Source organism: Microtus ochrogaster, chromosome 15 (assembly GCF_000317375.1).
Source record: "Microtus ochrogaster isolate Prairie Vole_2 chromosome 15, MicOch1.0, whole genome shotgun sequence".
Taxonomy (NCBI): Eukaryota; Metazoa; Chordata; class Mammalia; order Rodentia; family Cricetidae; genus Microtus; species Microtus ochrogaster.
Genome location: NC_022017.1, coordinates 18,114,466 through 18,131,901, shown reverse-complemented (window position 1 = coordinate 18,131,901; position 17,436 = coordinate 18,114,466). Strand labels below are relative to the sequence as shown.

The 17,436-nt window shown below is 42.6% G+C and overlaps 1 protein-coding gene across 2 annotated transcripts in view; it reads right to left on the bottom strand.

Moving 5' to 3' along the window:
- Positions 1-12,945: 12,945 nt before the first annotated feature.
- Gxylt1 (glucoside xylosyltransferase 1) overlaps positions 12,946-17,436 on the bottom strand; it is a 38,634-nt gene continuing 34,143 nt past the window's right edge. For both annotated transcript variants that reach the window (XM_026782733.1, XM_026782734.1), the window contains 3 exons: positions 16,582-16,705; positions 16,065-16,237; positions 12,946-13,598 (listed from right to left, as the gene is read on the bottom strand). In XM_026782733.1, the coding sequence (XP_026638534.1) occupies positions 13,437-13,598; positions 16,065-16,237; positions 16,582-16,705 (459 nt within the window). In that variant the 3' untranslated portion in view covers positions 12,946-13,436. The remainder of the gene's footprint in view (positions 13,599-16,064; positions 16,238-16,581; positions 16,706-17,436) is intronic.

The window sequence follows — 17,436 nt, the reverse complement described above, 5'->3', positions numbered from 1 at the left end:
TGCTGTGCATCGAACTATCAAAGTATCTCTCTGGGTCTGTAGGCGCCAGCAAGAAAGACACAGTGGGCCTGGCCTGGGCTTTTGAAAACCTCAAAGCCCACCTCCACTGACACCCTTCTCCAACAAGGACACATCTCCTAAGCTTTTCAAATAGTGTCACTCCCTGGTAACCACACCTGGTAATCTATGAGGCTCTAGGGACATTCCCATTCAAGACCTACACATGTCATTGTGATTAACACTTTCGTCTTCAACATTCTAGAACAAAGTGTTGACAGATAAATATGAAGCAAACAAGATCTCACAACCCCAGCCTGTAAAATACGATGGTCAACAGAACTGGGAGCAAAAGTCAGCAGAAATAAAAGCAGACCCTCAAGGACTTCACCTACTGGAAATGTCTGCTTCAAGAAGAAAAAGAATGCATAAAAGAAACACACAGCATGAATTAGAAAGAACACAGAAGGGTATATAAGGAAGGTTTGGAGAGAGCAACGGGAAAAGGAAGATGAAGCAATTATATTATAACTTCAAAAGTAATTAGGGTTAGGGTTAAGGTTAGGGTTAGGGTTTAGGGTTAGGGTTAGGGTAAAGGAAAAAAAGTAAAAAAGTATAAATTTATATTTATAAAGAGGAAATAGACAGTGGCTCCAAAGTCAAACATTTGTAAATGATAATGATTATACTGGTAATGGAGTAGAATACATATACACATGCATGCACACACACGTGCACGCACACACATGCACGCACACTCATATATGCATACACACGCATACACACACGCACACACATACACACACATGCACGCATGCATACACATGCACATACAGCACTCACACACACGCAAGCACGCGCACACACACATCACTCGCACGCACGCATGCTCATGCACACACACACGTACGCCACTGAAAATAAAACTGAAACTGAAGTCACGAGCAAAGACAATGGACTTCTGAAATTAGTCATTTCCAAACTGGATCTTACAGATCGAAATTTAGATGCTAAAACTTTTAGGAAAATTAAGGATTGAAAAGCAAACTGTTAGACTAGCCCTTCTCTAGATGAACTGAAGAATCTTTGCCCTTTAATACAACAGGCTAAGGTGTCCAAAATCTTGGGCCTTTTTGAGAATTGCTTCATTAGCAATGAAACAGCTGCCGTTTTACAGCTGTCAATAAGATCCCCTAGGTAGACACAAGGCCCTAAGAGCTGTTTATGCTTAGACAACATGGCACCAACTTAGGCATATCCTGTGGGAGTCAGATGAAACCTGACTGACTCTGGGGACCAGGGGGCTATGACTCAGCATGAAATTGCTGACACTGGGTGTCCAGGGATCCCCCAAGGTAAACAGTGATGTAACTGCCCCTAGCAGAATGTCACGTTTATGTGGGTTCTGTATAAATACGGCCTTGGGGCCAGAGACCTGAACCTTTGCCATCAACAGTCTGCTTGTATGTCTATCTTTAGGGTTGTGTGCTTCTTCCTCCACGCAGTCAGTGTGCCAGTTTGCTTATGTGCCTACACTTGCCTGTGTTTGGTTCTGTGTCCCTGTGTGCCTGAGTGCCTGCCTGTGCCTGCCTGTCTTAGCTGCTATTGCCTGGAGTAAATAAGGAAGGATGTCCCAGCCTCCGGTGACCCTCCCCCTTTCCCGACACTGGAGCAAGGACTTCACATACGTTCTGTAAAGAGTTTCTGTTACAGGAAAATTAGAGTGGCAGTCTAATTTCTGTCCTTAATGACATTGTACCACAGACGAGGTAAGTTGTCAAGAAAGACTAATTGGGCTCACAGTTGATTCAGCCTCAGGGAGCCCCATCTGGTAATGGGTATCTGTTGGCAGAGTCCCAGGCAGTGCCAGGGGTTCCCATGGCAAGTGGCAGGGAGTGTAGGAATGTGTAGAGCTGTCTGGCCTCTCTCCTGTCACAGGCCTTCTACGATTCAACCACAGGAGCCTGACCGGTGACAGTGTCACCCGACCCCAGTCACTTCCCCCAAATTCCCTCTGAGCGTTACCTTTGGATAACTGGGTCAGCAGAGATTGGATCGTAACTTGAGTGTCACACAGGAGGGTATCCCTGAGGGGTTCTGTGCTGGCACATTTGGGTCTGTGTAGCATGACTCGCCTGCATTCAGGGGAGTCACAGAAAGTGCCCCGCTTGCATCTTGACAGCTGCAGCCAGCTAGGATCTGGGTCAGGAAAAAAAAACGGTCCTGCAACAAAACCCAGGCAGGGACTTCCGTGCTGAGGGCTGCAGAGCCAGGCAGCATGCGCCCTCTGGTGGAAGACTGTGTCAGCTTCACCCGAGAAAGCCAAGGGAAACTACAGTCTGGTCCAGAGAGGGCCTGAGGGCTCCTCTTTTTTTCTCATCCCTTTTCTGTGTTTGAGGAAGAAAAATAGAACAGCAAACCTTACAAGCACTGATGAAGAACTTTCATTAGGCATTAAAATGAAGTTTTTAACTGTTCTAGAGTGATTAATAATAATAGTAATAATAATAGAAAATGATGAGAGTTGCTCAGGGTATTGTTTGGAGGGCAGAAAATGGAATTTAAAATAGAATTATTAAACACCAGCTATGCCTTCCACTTATTCTTCATCTCTATAGTGCAGTTACATGTTTCTGCAAACCAGAACTACACCATTCTCTGGCGTTAGCTACTAGGTGAACAACAGGCTTGCCCTGGAAAACCAACTCCATTTACAGACTGAAGTGTACAATCTAAGTCGGGAGTTGAGGAATTCCAGCTGACAATGGTCATGCAAAAACGCATCACATAGCAAAGAGAGAATGCTGAGTGCCCAGCACAGACTCCCACGGGAGCTGGGAAATGCTGGAGGCTGCCACACAGACAAGACTTTTCGCTGTGCCTGGACAGACAGACACAGGAGCAGAGAGACAGCACAGAGTGAACCTTGAAGATGGAACGGATCGTGTAAGGAGGGTATAGGGGGTGACAACCACGGTGTTAAGGTCTACCTGACACTGAGGTATTCACGTATAGTAGCAAAAGGCATCTGCTTGGAAGAGTCAAAGGTCAGGGGTCAGCAGCCAAAGAAACTTGGCTGAGCTCCCAAGGTCCAAATGAGGAGCAGAGGGAGGGAGAACATGAGCAAGGAAGTCAGGACCGCGAGGGGTGTGTCCACCCACGGAGACGGTGGAACTGATCTAATGGGAGCTCACCAAGGCCAGCTGGACTGGAACTGATGGAGCATGTGATCAAACCGGACTCTCTGAATGTGGCTGACGGTGGAGGCTGACAGAGAAGCCAAGGACAATGGCACTGGGTTTTGATTCTACTGCATGGACGGGCTTTGTGGGAGCTTAGTCTGTTGGATGCTCACCTTCCTGGACCTGGGGGGAGCGGGGAGGACCTTGGACTTCCCATAGGGTAGGGAACTCTGGCTGCTCCTTGGACTGAAGAGGGAGGGGGAGGGAGAGTGGGGGGAGGGAAGGGAAGTGGGAGGAGGGGAGGAGGTGGAAATTTTCAATAAAAAAAATTTTCAAAACCACGATTGACAAAATACAAAGAAGAAGAAAGAAAGAAAGAAAGAAAGAAACAAACAAACAAACAAACAAACTTGGGCCACATTACAAAGGTGGTAAGAAAACACTAGGGTTTTCCACAGTAGCTTTTGAGATGATTGCCAAAGGAAGGCTCAGAGAGAGACTCATTTAGAAAAGAAAAAAAAATCTTTTTCAAGAGAACAAGAGTATCATAGTTCAGAAGAACCAGCTAAGCAAACACATAAAAAGGGCTTAAACCAAAAAGCAACGCACTTACTCACCCACATTACCAAGCTGGTGTCCATCTGTCCAAAAGGGGAAGCAATCGCTTCCTTACACGGCTGAGATATTCAAGGGCTGAGGTACGCCTCCACAGCACGGCAGCTAGAAGGTGGGAGATGGTTCACAGAAAACAGTTTGGGTTCGCTAGAAGGGCCACCCTAGTCGGAGTGACCTTGTTGTGTTTGTTTTCCTCTTGCCATATGTGATGTTCTGGGTCATACGAGGGCAAGCTAGGATGTCACTTCTGCTTCTACATGATCAAAGCAGGATTGAGGCCAATACACCAGACACTGGCGGGGGGTGGGGGTGGGCGGGGGCGGGTCAGTGTGGGTCAACCAGCTGATCAAAGGCATGTCACACAACCGCAAGGGTGTCACACAGAGATGATATCTGTCTTGCCAGCCCTTCTCAAGCTGATATTCCTCTTCTGATAACCACCAGTTAATTAACTGTGGGTGTGCTCTGGATTTACTATCAACAAGACAAATGATACAAGCTTCACGAGGAAGGTCTATAATTCAATTGTTATTAATTAGGCAGTACTTATCTAGGGAAGGGTCCTCCTGCAAGATCCTTCAAACACACACGCACACACACACGCGTGCGCACACACACACAGGCACACACACACACGTGCACACACACACGCACACACAGAGGCAATCTATGTCATGGTCAGTGCATCTGGCTTCTTTATTACAAATTCCAAAACACAGTTTATTTTTTATTTACTACATTTGGGGTTCCATCATGAACTCAGAATGCACAACTGGTACCCCATTATCATGTCCTTTATCTGGACCCAGAAAGAGAAAAGTGAAGCTGGAAATCTGTGAGTGGGTGTCACAGCGCCTCAGCCATCCAAGGCTTCCTGTTATTTCTGCTGTCTGGCTGCTCCTGCTCCACACTGATGGGAGAGAACGCTTTTAAAACTATGGTCGTGTTTGGCCTTTACCCATTTTCCACACTACCTCAGATTTTCACCTAAGCTGATTGGATGCTAATTTATTTTTAAAAGTATCACATGGTGACATTGGGGCTGAAGGGAATCCCTCCTCCAACTGGATTCTGGAGTGGAGAGCTCAGAGTCAAGTACACGTAACGGAAGCTTTATCATCGCACCCTCTTTTTTGCTCGTATGCTTTCTTTCCTCTTTTTGCTCTTGGCGTTTCTGGAGACAGGGTCCTTAATACAGAGACCGGAGAGGTGGTTTCAATGGTTGAGAGTGTTCACTTATGGGGCTGGAGAGATGACTCAGAGGTTAAGAGCATTGCCTGCTCTTCCAAAGGTCCTGAGTTCAATCCCAGCAACCACATGGTGGCTCACAACCATCTGTAATGGGGTCTGGTGCCCTCTTCTGGTCTTCAGGCATACACACAGACAGCATATTGTATACATAATAGATAAATTTAAAAAAAAAGAGTGCTCGCTTATTTACGCCTTTAATCACAGCACTCGGGAGACAGAGGCAGGTGGATCTCTGAGGCCAGTCTGGCCTACAGAGGGAGTTACACACACACACACACACACACACACACACACACACACACACACACACACACTGTGCATAATTCCAGGTATGATTCCTTTTCTCAAACAACCTTGGAGTTACTTTTGTCTCCTGCACTGACATCCTTTCCCAGTCCCATTGTTGCTTCTTACTTCCTATCCCTTACAGCCTGCTAGTCCTCTCCCGGTGTTTGACCTCCTCTCCCCACTCTGTATCTCTTTGTTTCCCTGGCCTCTGCAGTCACTCCACATTGTATGCTCACATTCGAAAATGTGAAGATGGGAACCTCAGACGAGAGACACTTCTCTTTATCTCACTCAGTATGACTTTTTGTAGTTCCAGCCACTTACCCCCAAATTTCAAGCATGCCATTGTGTACCTGTACCACATTTTCTTCATCTATTTATCTGTTGACGTTTAGGCTTGCACTTCCTGGTTATTGTGAACAGGGCAGCAGATAAACATGGCTGAGTACGCATCATGATGTTAAGTCTTTGGACTTAGGAGTGGTCTAGCCGGGCCATATGGTAGAGGACTGAGTCTCTGCACAGATGTGCACTCTGACCAACATTCTTCCTTCACAAGCTCACCGGCATTTCTGGTCAGTCGTTTGGGTGATCTTGGACATTTTGACTGGGGGAGATGAACTGTCGAAGTTGTTCTAACTTGCATTTCCCTAATTGCTAAGGATGATGAACACCTTTTGAGGTATTTCTAGGCCATTTTTATCTCTTCTGTTGACAACTGTTTTATATTCCCTAGCCCATTTTTTTTAATTGGGCCATTTGTTTTCTTGACTATTTTTTGAGTCATTTGTGTATTCTGGATACTAATCCTCTGTCATATACAAAACTGGCAAAGATTCTCTCCCATTCTGTGGATGCCTACTGCTTCTTTCTTTTCTTTTCTTCTTCTCCTCCTCCTCCTCCTCTCCCTCCTCTTCTTCTCAGAAGGAGGAGGAGGAAGCGGCGGTAGTGGTGTGTGTGTGTGTGTGTGTGTGTGTGTGTGTGTGTGTGTGTAAGTGTAAAAAATGTTAAGAGAAAAAAGAAGGGTAAAAAAAATATTGGAAGTAGCAGACAGGGTACTTTTACAAAATATGGTTACAGCAACTTATTAATACTTAGCAAGTAAATTTCCCTTCAATTTAGAACAATATACCATTTACTCATACACGTGAAGCACACAATAGCTCTACTCACAAATCAATGTTCCCTAAACTAAACGAGCTCTCACTAGACGAGAAAACTGCCTAGTTACTCCTTCCTCTACTAAGCTAAATCATTACCTAACACTGGTAGCCCACCAGTTCCTATACTTGTATTAAAGACACTATCTAGAAATAACAGAAAGCTATAAAAATGAGAAAAACCAAATGCCATGCAACATGTGAAAGATAATGTATGATGCACAGGGGTTGTCATGGCCATGTCTACATCACACATGTACATAGCACAACCAAGAAACAAAGAAAAACAAACACACCTAGGAGGGTACACACCTAATGTTCTGGGTGTACATGAATAAAAGAGGGCTTTCAATTTTTTATACGAATTTACACCAATTTATTTTTAAATGTTTTTAGATTTTATGCTTGTTTGACTGCATGCATTGTTTGTGCACCATATGTATGCAATAACCATGGGGAACAGAAGAGGGTGTCAGATCTCCTGCGACTGTTGTCACAAATGGTGAGCCACCATGAAGGTGCTGGAAATCAAAACCAGGTACTCTGGAAGAGCAGTCATCTCTCCAGTCCCTTCTTCACCAATCTTAAGGAATGTTTCAAGTCTTCTCAGAACCCCTGACATCATGACACTCCAGGTAACAGCCAATTGACCTGTGCTGTATAAGAAATAAAATACAGAAAACTGGAGGCTTGGCTCTTAACATTACAGACTTACTAAAACAAGTAAGTATCACTCTGCCAGAGATCTAGCTTTCAGTCCTTAAAATTATAGCAAGTCCTCACCAGTAAAATAAAATATGGTGTGCACCTGCCCAGTAGCTACACCCCAAACCCTAGCCTCCTTCGCTAGCAACTTCACTCAGAACCCATGTGCTGGTTGCTCTCAGCGGCCATTCCTTTTCAGAGGGAAGTCATTTTTAAATCCAGGGGCAAACCTTCATCCGGTGATGGAGATGAGGTACGAGCTTCTTGATGGTTTGCATTTGCTGAATTAGCCCATCAAAAACTGATCCTTCAGAGATTACTTCATTACACAGCTCAACTAGATTCTAACTGTTGTTCTCATTTATCTTTCCTTTTTTTTTTTAAACTTTAAGATTTATTTTATGTGAGTGCTCTCTGCATGTATGACTTTATGCCAGAAGAGGGCATCAGATCTCACTAAAGATAGACAGTTGCAAGCCACCACATACATGGTTGCTGGGAATTGAACTCAGGACCTCTGGAAGAGCAGCCAGTGCTCTTAACCACTGAGCCATTTCTCCAGCCCCCTTCTTTCCTTTTGGTGCAGGGGATTGAATATCACATTTTCTTGATACTGTGTTTATTTGTGGGATATGTTTGGCACATCTGCAGACCAAAAGGTTCATGTTGAGTGCCTTCCTCTGTCATGGGGCACTGTTTGTTTTGAGACCAGGTCTCATTGTGTATTCCTAGCTGGCCTGGAATTATAGACAGGTTGGCATCCAACTCACAGAGACCCACCTCCATCTCCCATGTCCTGGAATTTTAAAGTTGTGTGCCACCATACCCAGGTTTTTAAGACAGGGTCCCCCTGAGCCAGAGTTCACTGGCTGGACTAGCTGGCCAGCAAGCTCCAGAATCTAGCTGTAACCCTCAGCAGCACTGGGGTTATAGGTGTGCATCAGCATGCCTGGCTCTTAGGTGCTGGGGATCCTAATTCAGGAATGGAACTCAGGTCCTCTGCAAGAGCACTAAGTGCTCTTAACTGCTGAGTCATCTGCTCAGTAAGATGGTTTTGCGTGGCAAAATAATTAAGACACATGAGAAAATCCAATATTTATTGAATACATATTTAATAACAGCAATATAGTTTTTCAAGAAAAACCTGAGCTGAATCCCTCCCAAAACAGAATAAGGCATCTTCCAATATTGGTAAGCTAGCCCCCAAATCTATAATTTTATACTCCTTTTTAAGAATTTTCAAAATATAAAAGTAAGATATTTCAAGATATTCACATTATTATAAAACCAAAATAGTTTAAGGTAAAAGCGGTTTCGAGACAGTAATGTCTACACAGCACGGTTCATCATGATGCTGTCTACACAGCACGGTTCATCCCAGTGCCTTCCTGTAGTTTCAGACAACTCTACACGGCACACTAATAGACTCATGCAAAACACCTGGAGGAAGCAAACACCAGTTCTGAATTCCAGCTCACAGACTGACCCAGCACTACAAACATCTCCGATGCAGCTCTCAAACGTCAATGGTAATTACTTAATATGACGGCATATTCTGCTCAATTCTGAACAGATAGTAGTCTACAGCAATGCTACAAGCTATGGATTATTTTGTAACATCTCAGTATTCCCTGAAGAGACTTTATATAAAAATTGAAAACAGCTATTATAGTTTTTTAAAAAAGTCCATTTATAACAGTTCAAATAGAAGTCCCCTACTGAACTATCATAGTAAAAATCAACTGAGTTTTTAAATGGTGTACAGGTATCACATTCTCTTAACTTTTAGGAGCTGTCACGGTGTGCTGTGCGTGTGAATATGCTCTCATAGCTCAACGGCACACATAACCTACACAAGACGGAGGCTCCAATCAGTCCTCAGGTTTGGTAGTAAAATATCTGGTATTCACAGTATTATTGAGAGAAATTCCCTACAAAGCTCCCAATTTTTTGAAACATCAATTTATAGAAAAATCTAAGGAAATCCCAATAGATACTTGCAATTATTAGTTAGTATGAGGTGACAAGTTTTCAAAAGTAAACCTGTCACTGATATGTATCAGCTGTAGACTGCCCAGGCCAATATGCTATGATACAATTTCCCATAGGTCCTTAATTACTATAGAATTAAAAAAGCACATTTTTAGCTTTTTTTTGTTTCTGTTTTTTTTTTTTTTTTCTTTTTGAGACAAAATCTCAGGAAAGGCCACATTGGCCTTGAATGTACCTCACTGTCCCAACTATTGGGTAACAGGTCGTGTGCTACCATGCCCAGTTTTAATCCTTATAGCAGCTCTTAGACAGCTGTCTTAAATCTATATATCTTAGTTTTAAAAATCTAGCTTTACTGTCAATGAGTTAAAGAACAACAAACTTCAGAGCAAGTCAGCCAGGCTTTAGAAGACAATAAGAGTTGCTTTGGCAACGTAGAAAAGATGATTCCTGCGGTACTGGTCATCTCTGTCCACCTCCATTAATATCAAAATGTAGTAAGGCAATCATTAGTTAAGACACTTGAAATCACACATAACAAATGGATAACTGGCCCCGTACTTGGCATTATTGCACTCTATTTTTCTTCTCTATTTATTCAAAGAAACCAAAAACATTTTTTTGAAAAAGACAGCTCAACCATCTTTCTAAAACATCTCAGAAGCTCTGACTGTACCTGTATTATTTGTTACAATGTAAGCAACTGAAAAGGAAAATGAGTATCTTGACTTCTTTAGATTATTTTATGTGCATGTTGCCTGTGTGTATGTATGCTCCACATGTGTGTGTGGTGTCCACAGAGGTCAGGAGAGGATGTTGGATGCCTTGGAGTCGGAGTTACAGACAGCTGTGGACCATGTGGATGCTGGGAACACATGCTCATAACCATCGGGCCAACTCTGTCCTGACAATGAATATTGTTCGTTTTGCTCTTACTGCTGCTACCATAGTCTGTCCTCCTGAATCCTCTCACAACAGTTCAACTGAGAACAACCTCACTGAGAAGTGAACAGACCGACCACTGGTCCAGCCCCTCAAGGCCTACTATTACCAGGTGCTAGGGAAAACCGCCACACCACATTAGACACAATGAAGCAGTTCCCTTCACAGCCTTCCTCCTCTGGGAGATGCTGAAGGACACCAAACAGAGAGCATGTGTGTTTCCACAGGTCCTGGCTCAAAAATGGGGGCCCTGGGAGAGAACAAAGAATGCTGGGAACTGCTACTAAAGGACCAATGAATAAAGTGACCAAGAAACCTGCCTGGTATCAATAAATCAAACCAGGCTGGCTCTGCCGTCCCCACCCAGAGACTCTAGGCAAGCACCGACCTAGGCAGGGGACCCCATGTTTCCCGTTTCCTCCACCTCCACTTCTACATTTCCACTGTCGCTCCATCTTTCTGCTCGCTCAGCCTTCCGTCATTCTTCTACCCTTCTTTCCTTTCCTTTTTCTTCACTATTCATTTGCATCATCCTTCTCGTCTCTACTTTCTCTTCCTTAAAACACGATCCTTCCACATACCATCAGCAAGTCTACACTGGAGGATAAGTCAAAAGGCATTCAGCCTCGGGAGTCGGCCCTTGGTAAGCCAGTCTCCACCAACACCGGTGTGGCTACAGAGCTACCAAATTTCCTGCCACCACCTTCCCAAGCCTCCCTTCTTAGGCACTGTGTACAACAGCCCCAGAAAAGGGAATGCAGGCCAGTTCCCAACCTGTTCTCGTCACTATACTGGTATTTGACAGGAGGCAAGTAGGAGCCAGGAACAAGCGGTGTCAAAGACAAACAGGAGACCTCACGAGCTCTCTTCTTCATAAGCAAAAACTGCATTTTCTTACAATATATTTTCTAGAGGTTTTCCAAATTCTTTTTATACAAGTGAAGTTTGACTACATTTTAGGGTCCTTTATACCACCTCAACCAACCACACTGAAGCCCATGGGGTGAGATTGCCAGCTACTGAAAAAATAAAATCTTAAGGAACTTATTCATATAAATCCCTATCTTGCCAATAACCCCAACTGCTTCCTCTATCCAAAAATGACACAACTTAGCAGTTGTACCAATAACTGTGACTCCAACTTCAACCTTAAAGATGGAGACTACTTTGCAGTAGTTCCTAACTTCCTGGGATCAGACCCTTCTGAGGACTCGCTAAAAACAGAATCATCATCTCATGTGCACTTCTGAAACAAGGATTGACTATGAGATGAAACCAAAGGCCAGCTGCCACTTTTGCTAGCTATGATGGAGTTACTGTAGTTACCTGTAATTATTGAAACATTCACTGCAGGGACAAAAAATGATGCCTGAGACTTTAATGTAAGAAAAAGGAATATATGAAGTAAACATGGTAAGATACTGATCGGTAACAGATTTGAACAGTGAGTACCACTGTATGAGACTCTCAATTCCTTGTCATTTACTTTTTTGTAGTGCTGGCCCTTGAGCACACTAAGCAAGCACTCTCACTACTGAGCTATAATAGCTCTAGTCCACCTTCACACAATTTTTAATTTCTTCATCTAAAAAATTTTATCTCTTTATCTTCATTTAAAATTAATCTCTTCAAATTAAAAAATTCTTGAGACTCCTAGTTACAGTATATGTAGGTCATTTGTGTTTAGCAAGCACCCTCCGAGTATAGCCAAACTTCAGAGGATAGGTTCTCATTTCTCTAAGAAGCTAAACGTTAACACAGCTCACAGGTTCTTACTTTACCACGGCATTCCGCCAGGACTCATGGCTGCTGCCCTCTGAGTCCATCTGTTCTAGAGGACTGAGCTGGCTCACAATCCCTCTTCTGGGCACAAAGCCACAAATACCTTTACTGTGTTTTAAACCTTCTCTCAGTATGTCTCTGGCTGAACTGCAGAAGTTAGGAAAGCTATAAAGATCACTGCTTTTGAATATTCCACCGCAAAGGATACAGGATCTTCATAAATGATATGTTTCCTTCATAATTTCCCATTCTCCATGTAAGTATTAAAACCCAAGAGAAAAAGACAATAATCCAGGAGCACTGGGTAAGATGAGTTATGTACCCCTACACGATACATGCTACCCACTCAGAATCCACAGTTACATTAGGGGTCAAGACAAGAAGGACAAGGGTAATGGTCCCCATTTTAAAAGGCAACTGTCTTCAATTGTATTCAAAACAGGAAATAGGCACATTAACCAAATCAAAACGATTTTTTTCTATAGCTAGATATAAAAATCCTCTTCCTCAGAACTGTCTTCCACAGTTGTCTAATCTAAAGTAAGGCTCTGCATTTGCCTCTTGGAAAGGATCCTGGATGCACTTGAGGTAGAAGGAAAGTCTAAATGGACCACTTTAATCTTACAGGCGTGTAGACTTGGTCCGTTGCATTTCCCGCTAGAGCTACAATTAAGGTTCTCACTTTATTATCAGCATAATACATATTTGCTTCCAGAATGCCCAGTAAAGCTGCAATTTTTCACTTAAAGTGATTTCAAAAATGTCCCCAAATATCTTAGAGCTTAGGTTTGGCAAGACAGTTTAAAACATACAAAATAAAAAAAAAAAAAAAACTTTTCTCAACATGCCCAGACGTGCACGCACACACAAATACACACACACACACACACACACACACACACACACACACCCAAGTTTTCACTATTTCTCCCTCCTCATACAGCTAATTTCTAAATGTGCAGCTTACATAAAAACCTACAGATAATTTCAAACATGATTGTCACAAGACATTGTAGAAGAGAGATGAAATGTATGCGGGTACATAGATTGTCAATGGTTACATTGGTTACATCACATTTCTTAAGAAACAGAACTCTTCTGCCCCTGTAAACTTTGTCTCACACTTTAAAGTGAGGTTAGTGCTGACATAAAGTTACTGCTACACTCACAGCTTGAATGTCTCCACTGTGCTCGAGGTACAACTTCTCCCCCCACCCCCCACCACTGTTTTTATTTACTTGATTCAAGAGCCAACACAGCTCGATGGGCCACACTGTTCACTGTTTTCCTTAACACTGGAATGATACCAAGTAATGTTACAAAATATCAGAGACCAAAACTGTCTTCTCACTGGAGCCCAAGAGTTTAACTTATTCTTCATGGTATTGAATATACTGCTCTTCTAACTTCTTCAGAAGACGGTTATTCTGGAGACAGAAATGCCTTCCAAATCCTCCTCCCATGATTCCTTCACTTCAGATGCTCTACTACTTTGCCCATGTCGGTCAGCAGTCACTAAGAGTCACCTTTCCTTTGGTGGTGTGTCATAACGGCTTCTTATGCTTTTTGTCAGCTGCTTGATAAATATTTTGTATGTTTTCCCACAGTATGTGTGAACTGTCTTCTGTAATTCCAGTTCTAAAGGTTTTAATAAGGAACGGACGGCATCATCTTCAAAAGAACACTAGAAAAGAAATACAACAGGCAACAAAATAAATAAAAGGTTAATATTTTTCAAGTTAAGCTCTTCAATCAGTTAAGTATTAACTATTAACAACTTCTATTATTTTCACATGAAGTCCATGCTCAATCAATATTTTCAATGAATTAAACAAAACTATTAGAGAAAGAAAGAGTCTGTGATGATGAATCTCTGAAGACAGAGGCAATGTCTTTCTGAACGCTTCAGAAAGGGGCAATGGAAAGGCATCCCAAGCCAAGGGAAGAACACATTCAAGAGCAGAAAAGATGCAGAAAAACTGGTAGAAAACGGCTAAGCTTTGTTAAGGCACCTGGAGAAACTAATAAAAGCTAGGCTCATTGAAAGAATGGGACAGGCTTTCAGTGCACGCCGTTCCTGTTCCTGAAAGGCACTCAGTGACAGTGCCGACAGTGGCCTAGAGCCTAGACATGAACACGATGGCCACAGAGCAGCAAGAGTGAAATTGTCTGCCTCCCAAAGAAGTTCAGCACTTACTGTTGTTTGGCCATGACTCCAGAAGATCCACATGTTGGACTGGACCTTAGATCATGGTGATACTGGGAGGTGGTGGTATATTTAGGAGGTATCTAGTGGCAGGGAGTTAAATCACTGGGGACATTCCTTAGAAGGGGACACAGGACTGTAAACACTTAATTCCTTTTCTTGCTTCCTGTGCTCAGCTCCCACCGTGATGTAACCGCAGGTAATGGGATCAGAGGACTATGAACTTGAGGAAAATCCAATCTCCCTACACAGACACTGACAAACCTCAGGCATGTCTTTCTATAATGGAAAGTTTGTTAACACACTGTACACAAGGACCCGAGGATAAACACACCTGAGAACTGCTAAATACCACCTATGTTCCTAGGATCTCTTAATGCACAAGACTTTCTATGACTAAACCAGGAAACATCAGCTATATGCTGATAGTCCTAATAATCTTATGACTTTAGGAAGATGACCAGCTTCCATCTATAATATACAACATATAAATCTTCAATGACACAGTGAAACACATTGCAGAACTAAGTGGAAATAATATGCATAGCTATTATTTCTAATAATAGAAATAACTAAACATGATCTAGTGTTTTCAACTATTTTCTATTTAAAAGATGGATGAATCTTGAAAATAGAACATTTTACATGAAAGTCTGAAGTTAATGAAAACAAAAATCATAAATCTAATTTAAAATCTGAGAGAAATAAACCAAGATTATCCCTGGGGGGTAATTTCACCTAGAGGAAGAAACCAAAGCTACAAATCAAGCTGGTACTGCACTGGAAGCTACTTCCCTGCTGACTCAGCTTCAGCAGTGCTGGAAGGTGCTATGCAGACTGATGGAAGAGATGCTGCCAACTCTTCCTGCTAGGCAAGATGTGCTCACTGGGGCAATAGTGTCATGACCATTATGGGGTAATCAACTGCTCTCTGAGAGGATCTAAGGTTCACGCCACAGGAAAGTACTAACACCTAGTTGTTTGAGTGGAAGCATCACCCCAGTCCCTGGCATCCATATATCCAAATGGTGTGGGACAATGGTTTTACCCTGTAAAGATTCGTTTCTTGTACTTGTTTAATAAAATGCTGATTGGCCAGTAGCCAGGCAGGAAGTATAAGTGGGGCAACCAGGTGGGAAGCAAAGGCAGGGCAATGAGAAGGGGAGAATTCTGGGAAGAGGAAAGACACAGTCTGCAGTCGTCATTCAGACACAGACAAGAATTATGGGCTAATATAAGTTTTAAGAGTTAATAAGAAGCCTGAGCTAATAGGCCAACCAGTTTATGAGTAATATAGACCTCTGTGTGTTTCTTTGGGACCGAATGGGTGCAGGACCGGGCGGGACAGAAATCTCTGTCATCATCCAAAGAGTTTGGAATGTTTGGGTAGAAATTCCATCCCAAGCCTACAGAGAATGCCTACAGAGCATCAGAGTGCTCCCTCTTTGACGTGGCTTTCCATTTTAAACACTATTTCTCCTGCTGGACAGCCGCTGTTTAACAGACGGGCACCACTGGAAGGGCTGACTGCAGCAGGCACCTGCATCCACAGTTCAGAGACAGCTTGGTCCTCAGTCACACTGTTTCCAGCAGTCCCTGGTTAGGCTCCTCTCAGAAACTTATATAAATACCCTTATGATTTTATAAAGCTACAACCTTGCTGATAAGAAAAGATAAAATGCAAAGCAAGAGCATCTGTATAATGGCTAATAAAAAATATCCATAGTCTTACTAAAAACATTGCAGTTTTTAGGAGTCAAGAGATATTATATACAATTTGTGTCCAGCAATGTGCAGAGAGAAAGAGAACCTATAACAAACCACAAAGCCAAATTTTGGGAGCTGATGACCTTACGACACAGGAAAAGGAAATCCTTCACATTGTATGTGCAATCTTCATAACACTGTAAATTTAAGTGACAACTTCAGGAGAGCAAACCTTACATTTCTTAGTGCTTCATACATAGCTCTGAATGCTGGCTGCTTGTCGTCATGGTAAACACCTCTGTTTCCATGAAGAATGAAGACTCCTTCCTCTTCTGCTTCTCGGCAGTTGCTTCCATATATACAGTGATCTGGTCGATAATTCCATTGACACGGAAAAACAAAAAGGCTTTCTACAATAAAGAAAAGCCCAATGATAGGAAAGCGATAAAGCACAAAATAATTTACAGAATTAACACTTGTAAACGTTTTTGCTTAAAAATTATTCTTGATATTTAGATTTTCAAATTAATATTCAAGTCTAATTCTGCCTCAAATGAAAATACTGACAACTGTTAATAAGTGGAAAATTCAAACAAATTTGTTTCCTGTAGTACCAAGGATTGACCTGAGGGCACTGTATTTGCTAAGCAAGCATCTCCCAGGGAGCTAGCCCCAGCCCATTGTTTCTTGCTTTCTGATTTTTAATCTGATTGTTTTTACAAATACAAAGAATTAAAGAAATTTAGATGATTACCTGGATTATGAAAAAACATGATATTTAACAGATCTTGATCACCCCACGTGATGTTTAGTTTGTACTTTTTAAGCAATGGCATAAGTATGTCGCCCCACTGCAGCCGTGCGGTTGTCATATCATTCTGTTGATAAAGCATTGAAGAGTCTCAGCATTCAGGGTTAAGTGGTAACATGGCCGCTCCCATTCTTCCCTTAGCAACCATTACAAAGCCACAAAGAGAAAGGAAAACTCCTCTGCTACAAAACCACGTGTCCTTTATTACCCTAAATGTGAGGAGGGCTGCCAGTATGAGACGGGAAGGCAGCACAGAAGGAAGAAACAGCAGGGACAGAACGGAGACAGACAGAAGACAGCAAGGAAAGGAAAGGAGGATGACAGCTCAACCACATCTTCATCTTACGGGAAGGCCTATGAAAAGTGGGTTTTGTTTCGTTTTTTTGGAACAAGGTTTTGCTATGTAGCCCAGGGCTAATCTCAAATTCATCATCTTCCTGCCTGTCTCTGGAATGCTAAGATACAAACTGCACCATCACACCACCTTGGAAAGTCCGTAGCTTGGAAAGGCAAGGATGCTGAGGACACACACCACTGGTGCCCTGTCTGGGGTTCATGCCTCCCCAGGGAAAAATTCCATAGCAACCCATCCTTCACTGAGGCATTCTGTGATAGTCTTGTAATGTATTCTCTTCAGATAGTGGGGGACTACTGTACCACAGTACACAAAATTCATTAAGTTTTCTTTCTTTGATCTTTATTTCCCACCCACTTCAATCTAATTTTTGTCAAGTTTATTGCTTTTTTTTTTTTTTTGGTTTTTCGAGACAGGGTTTCTCTGTGGCTTTGGAGCCTGTC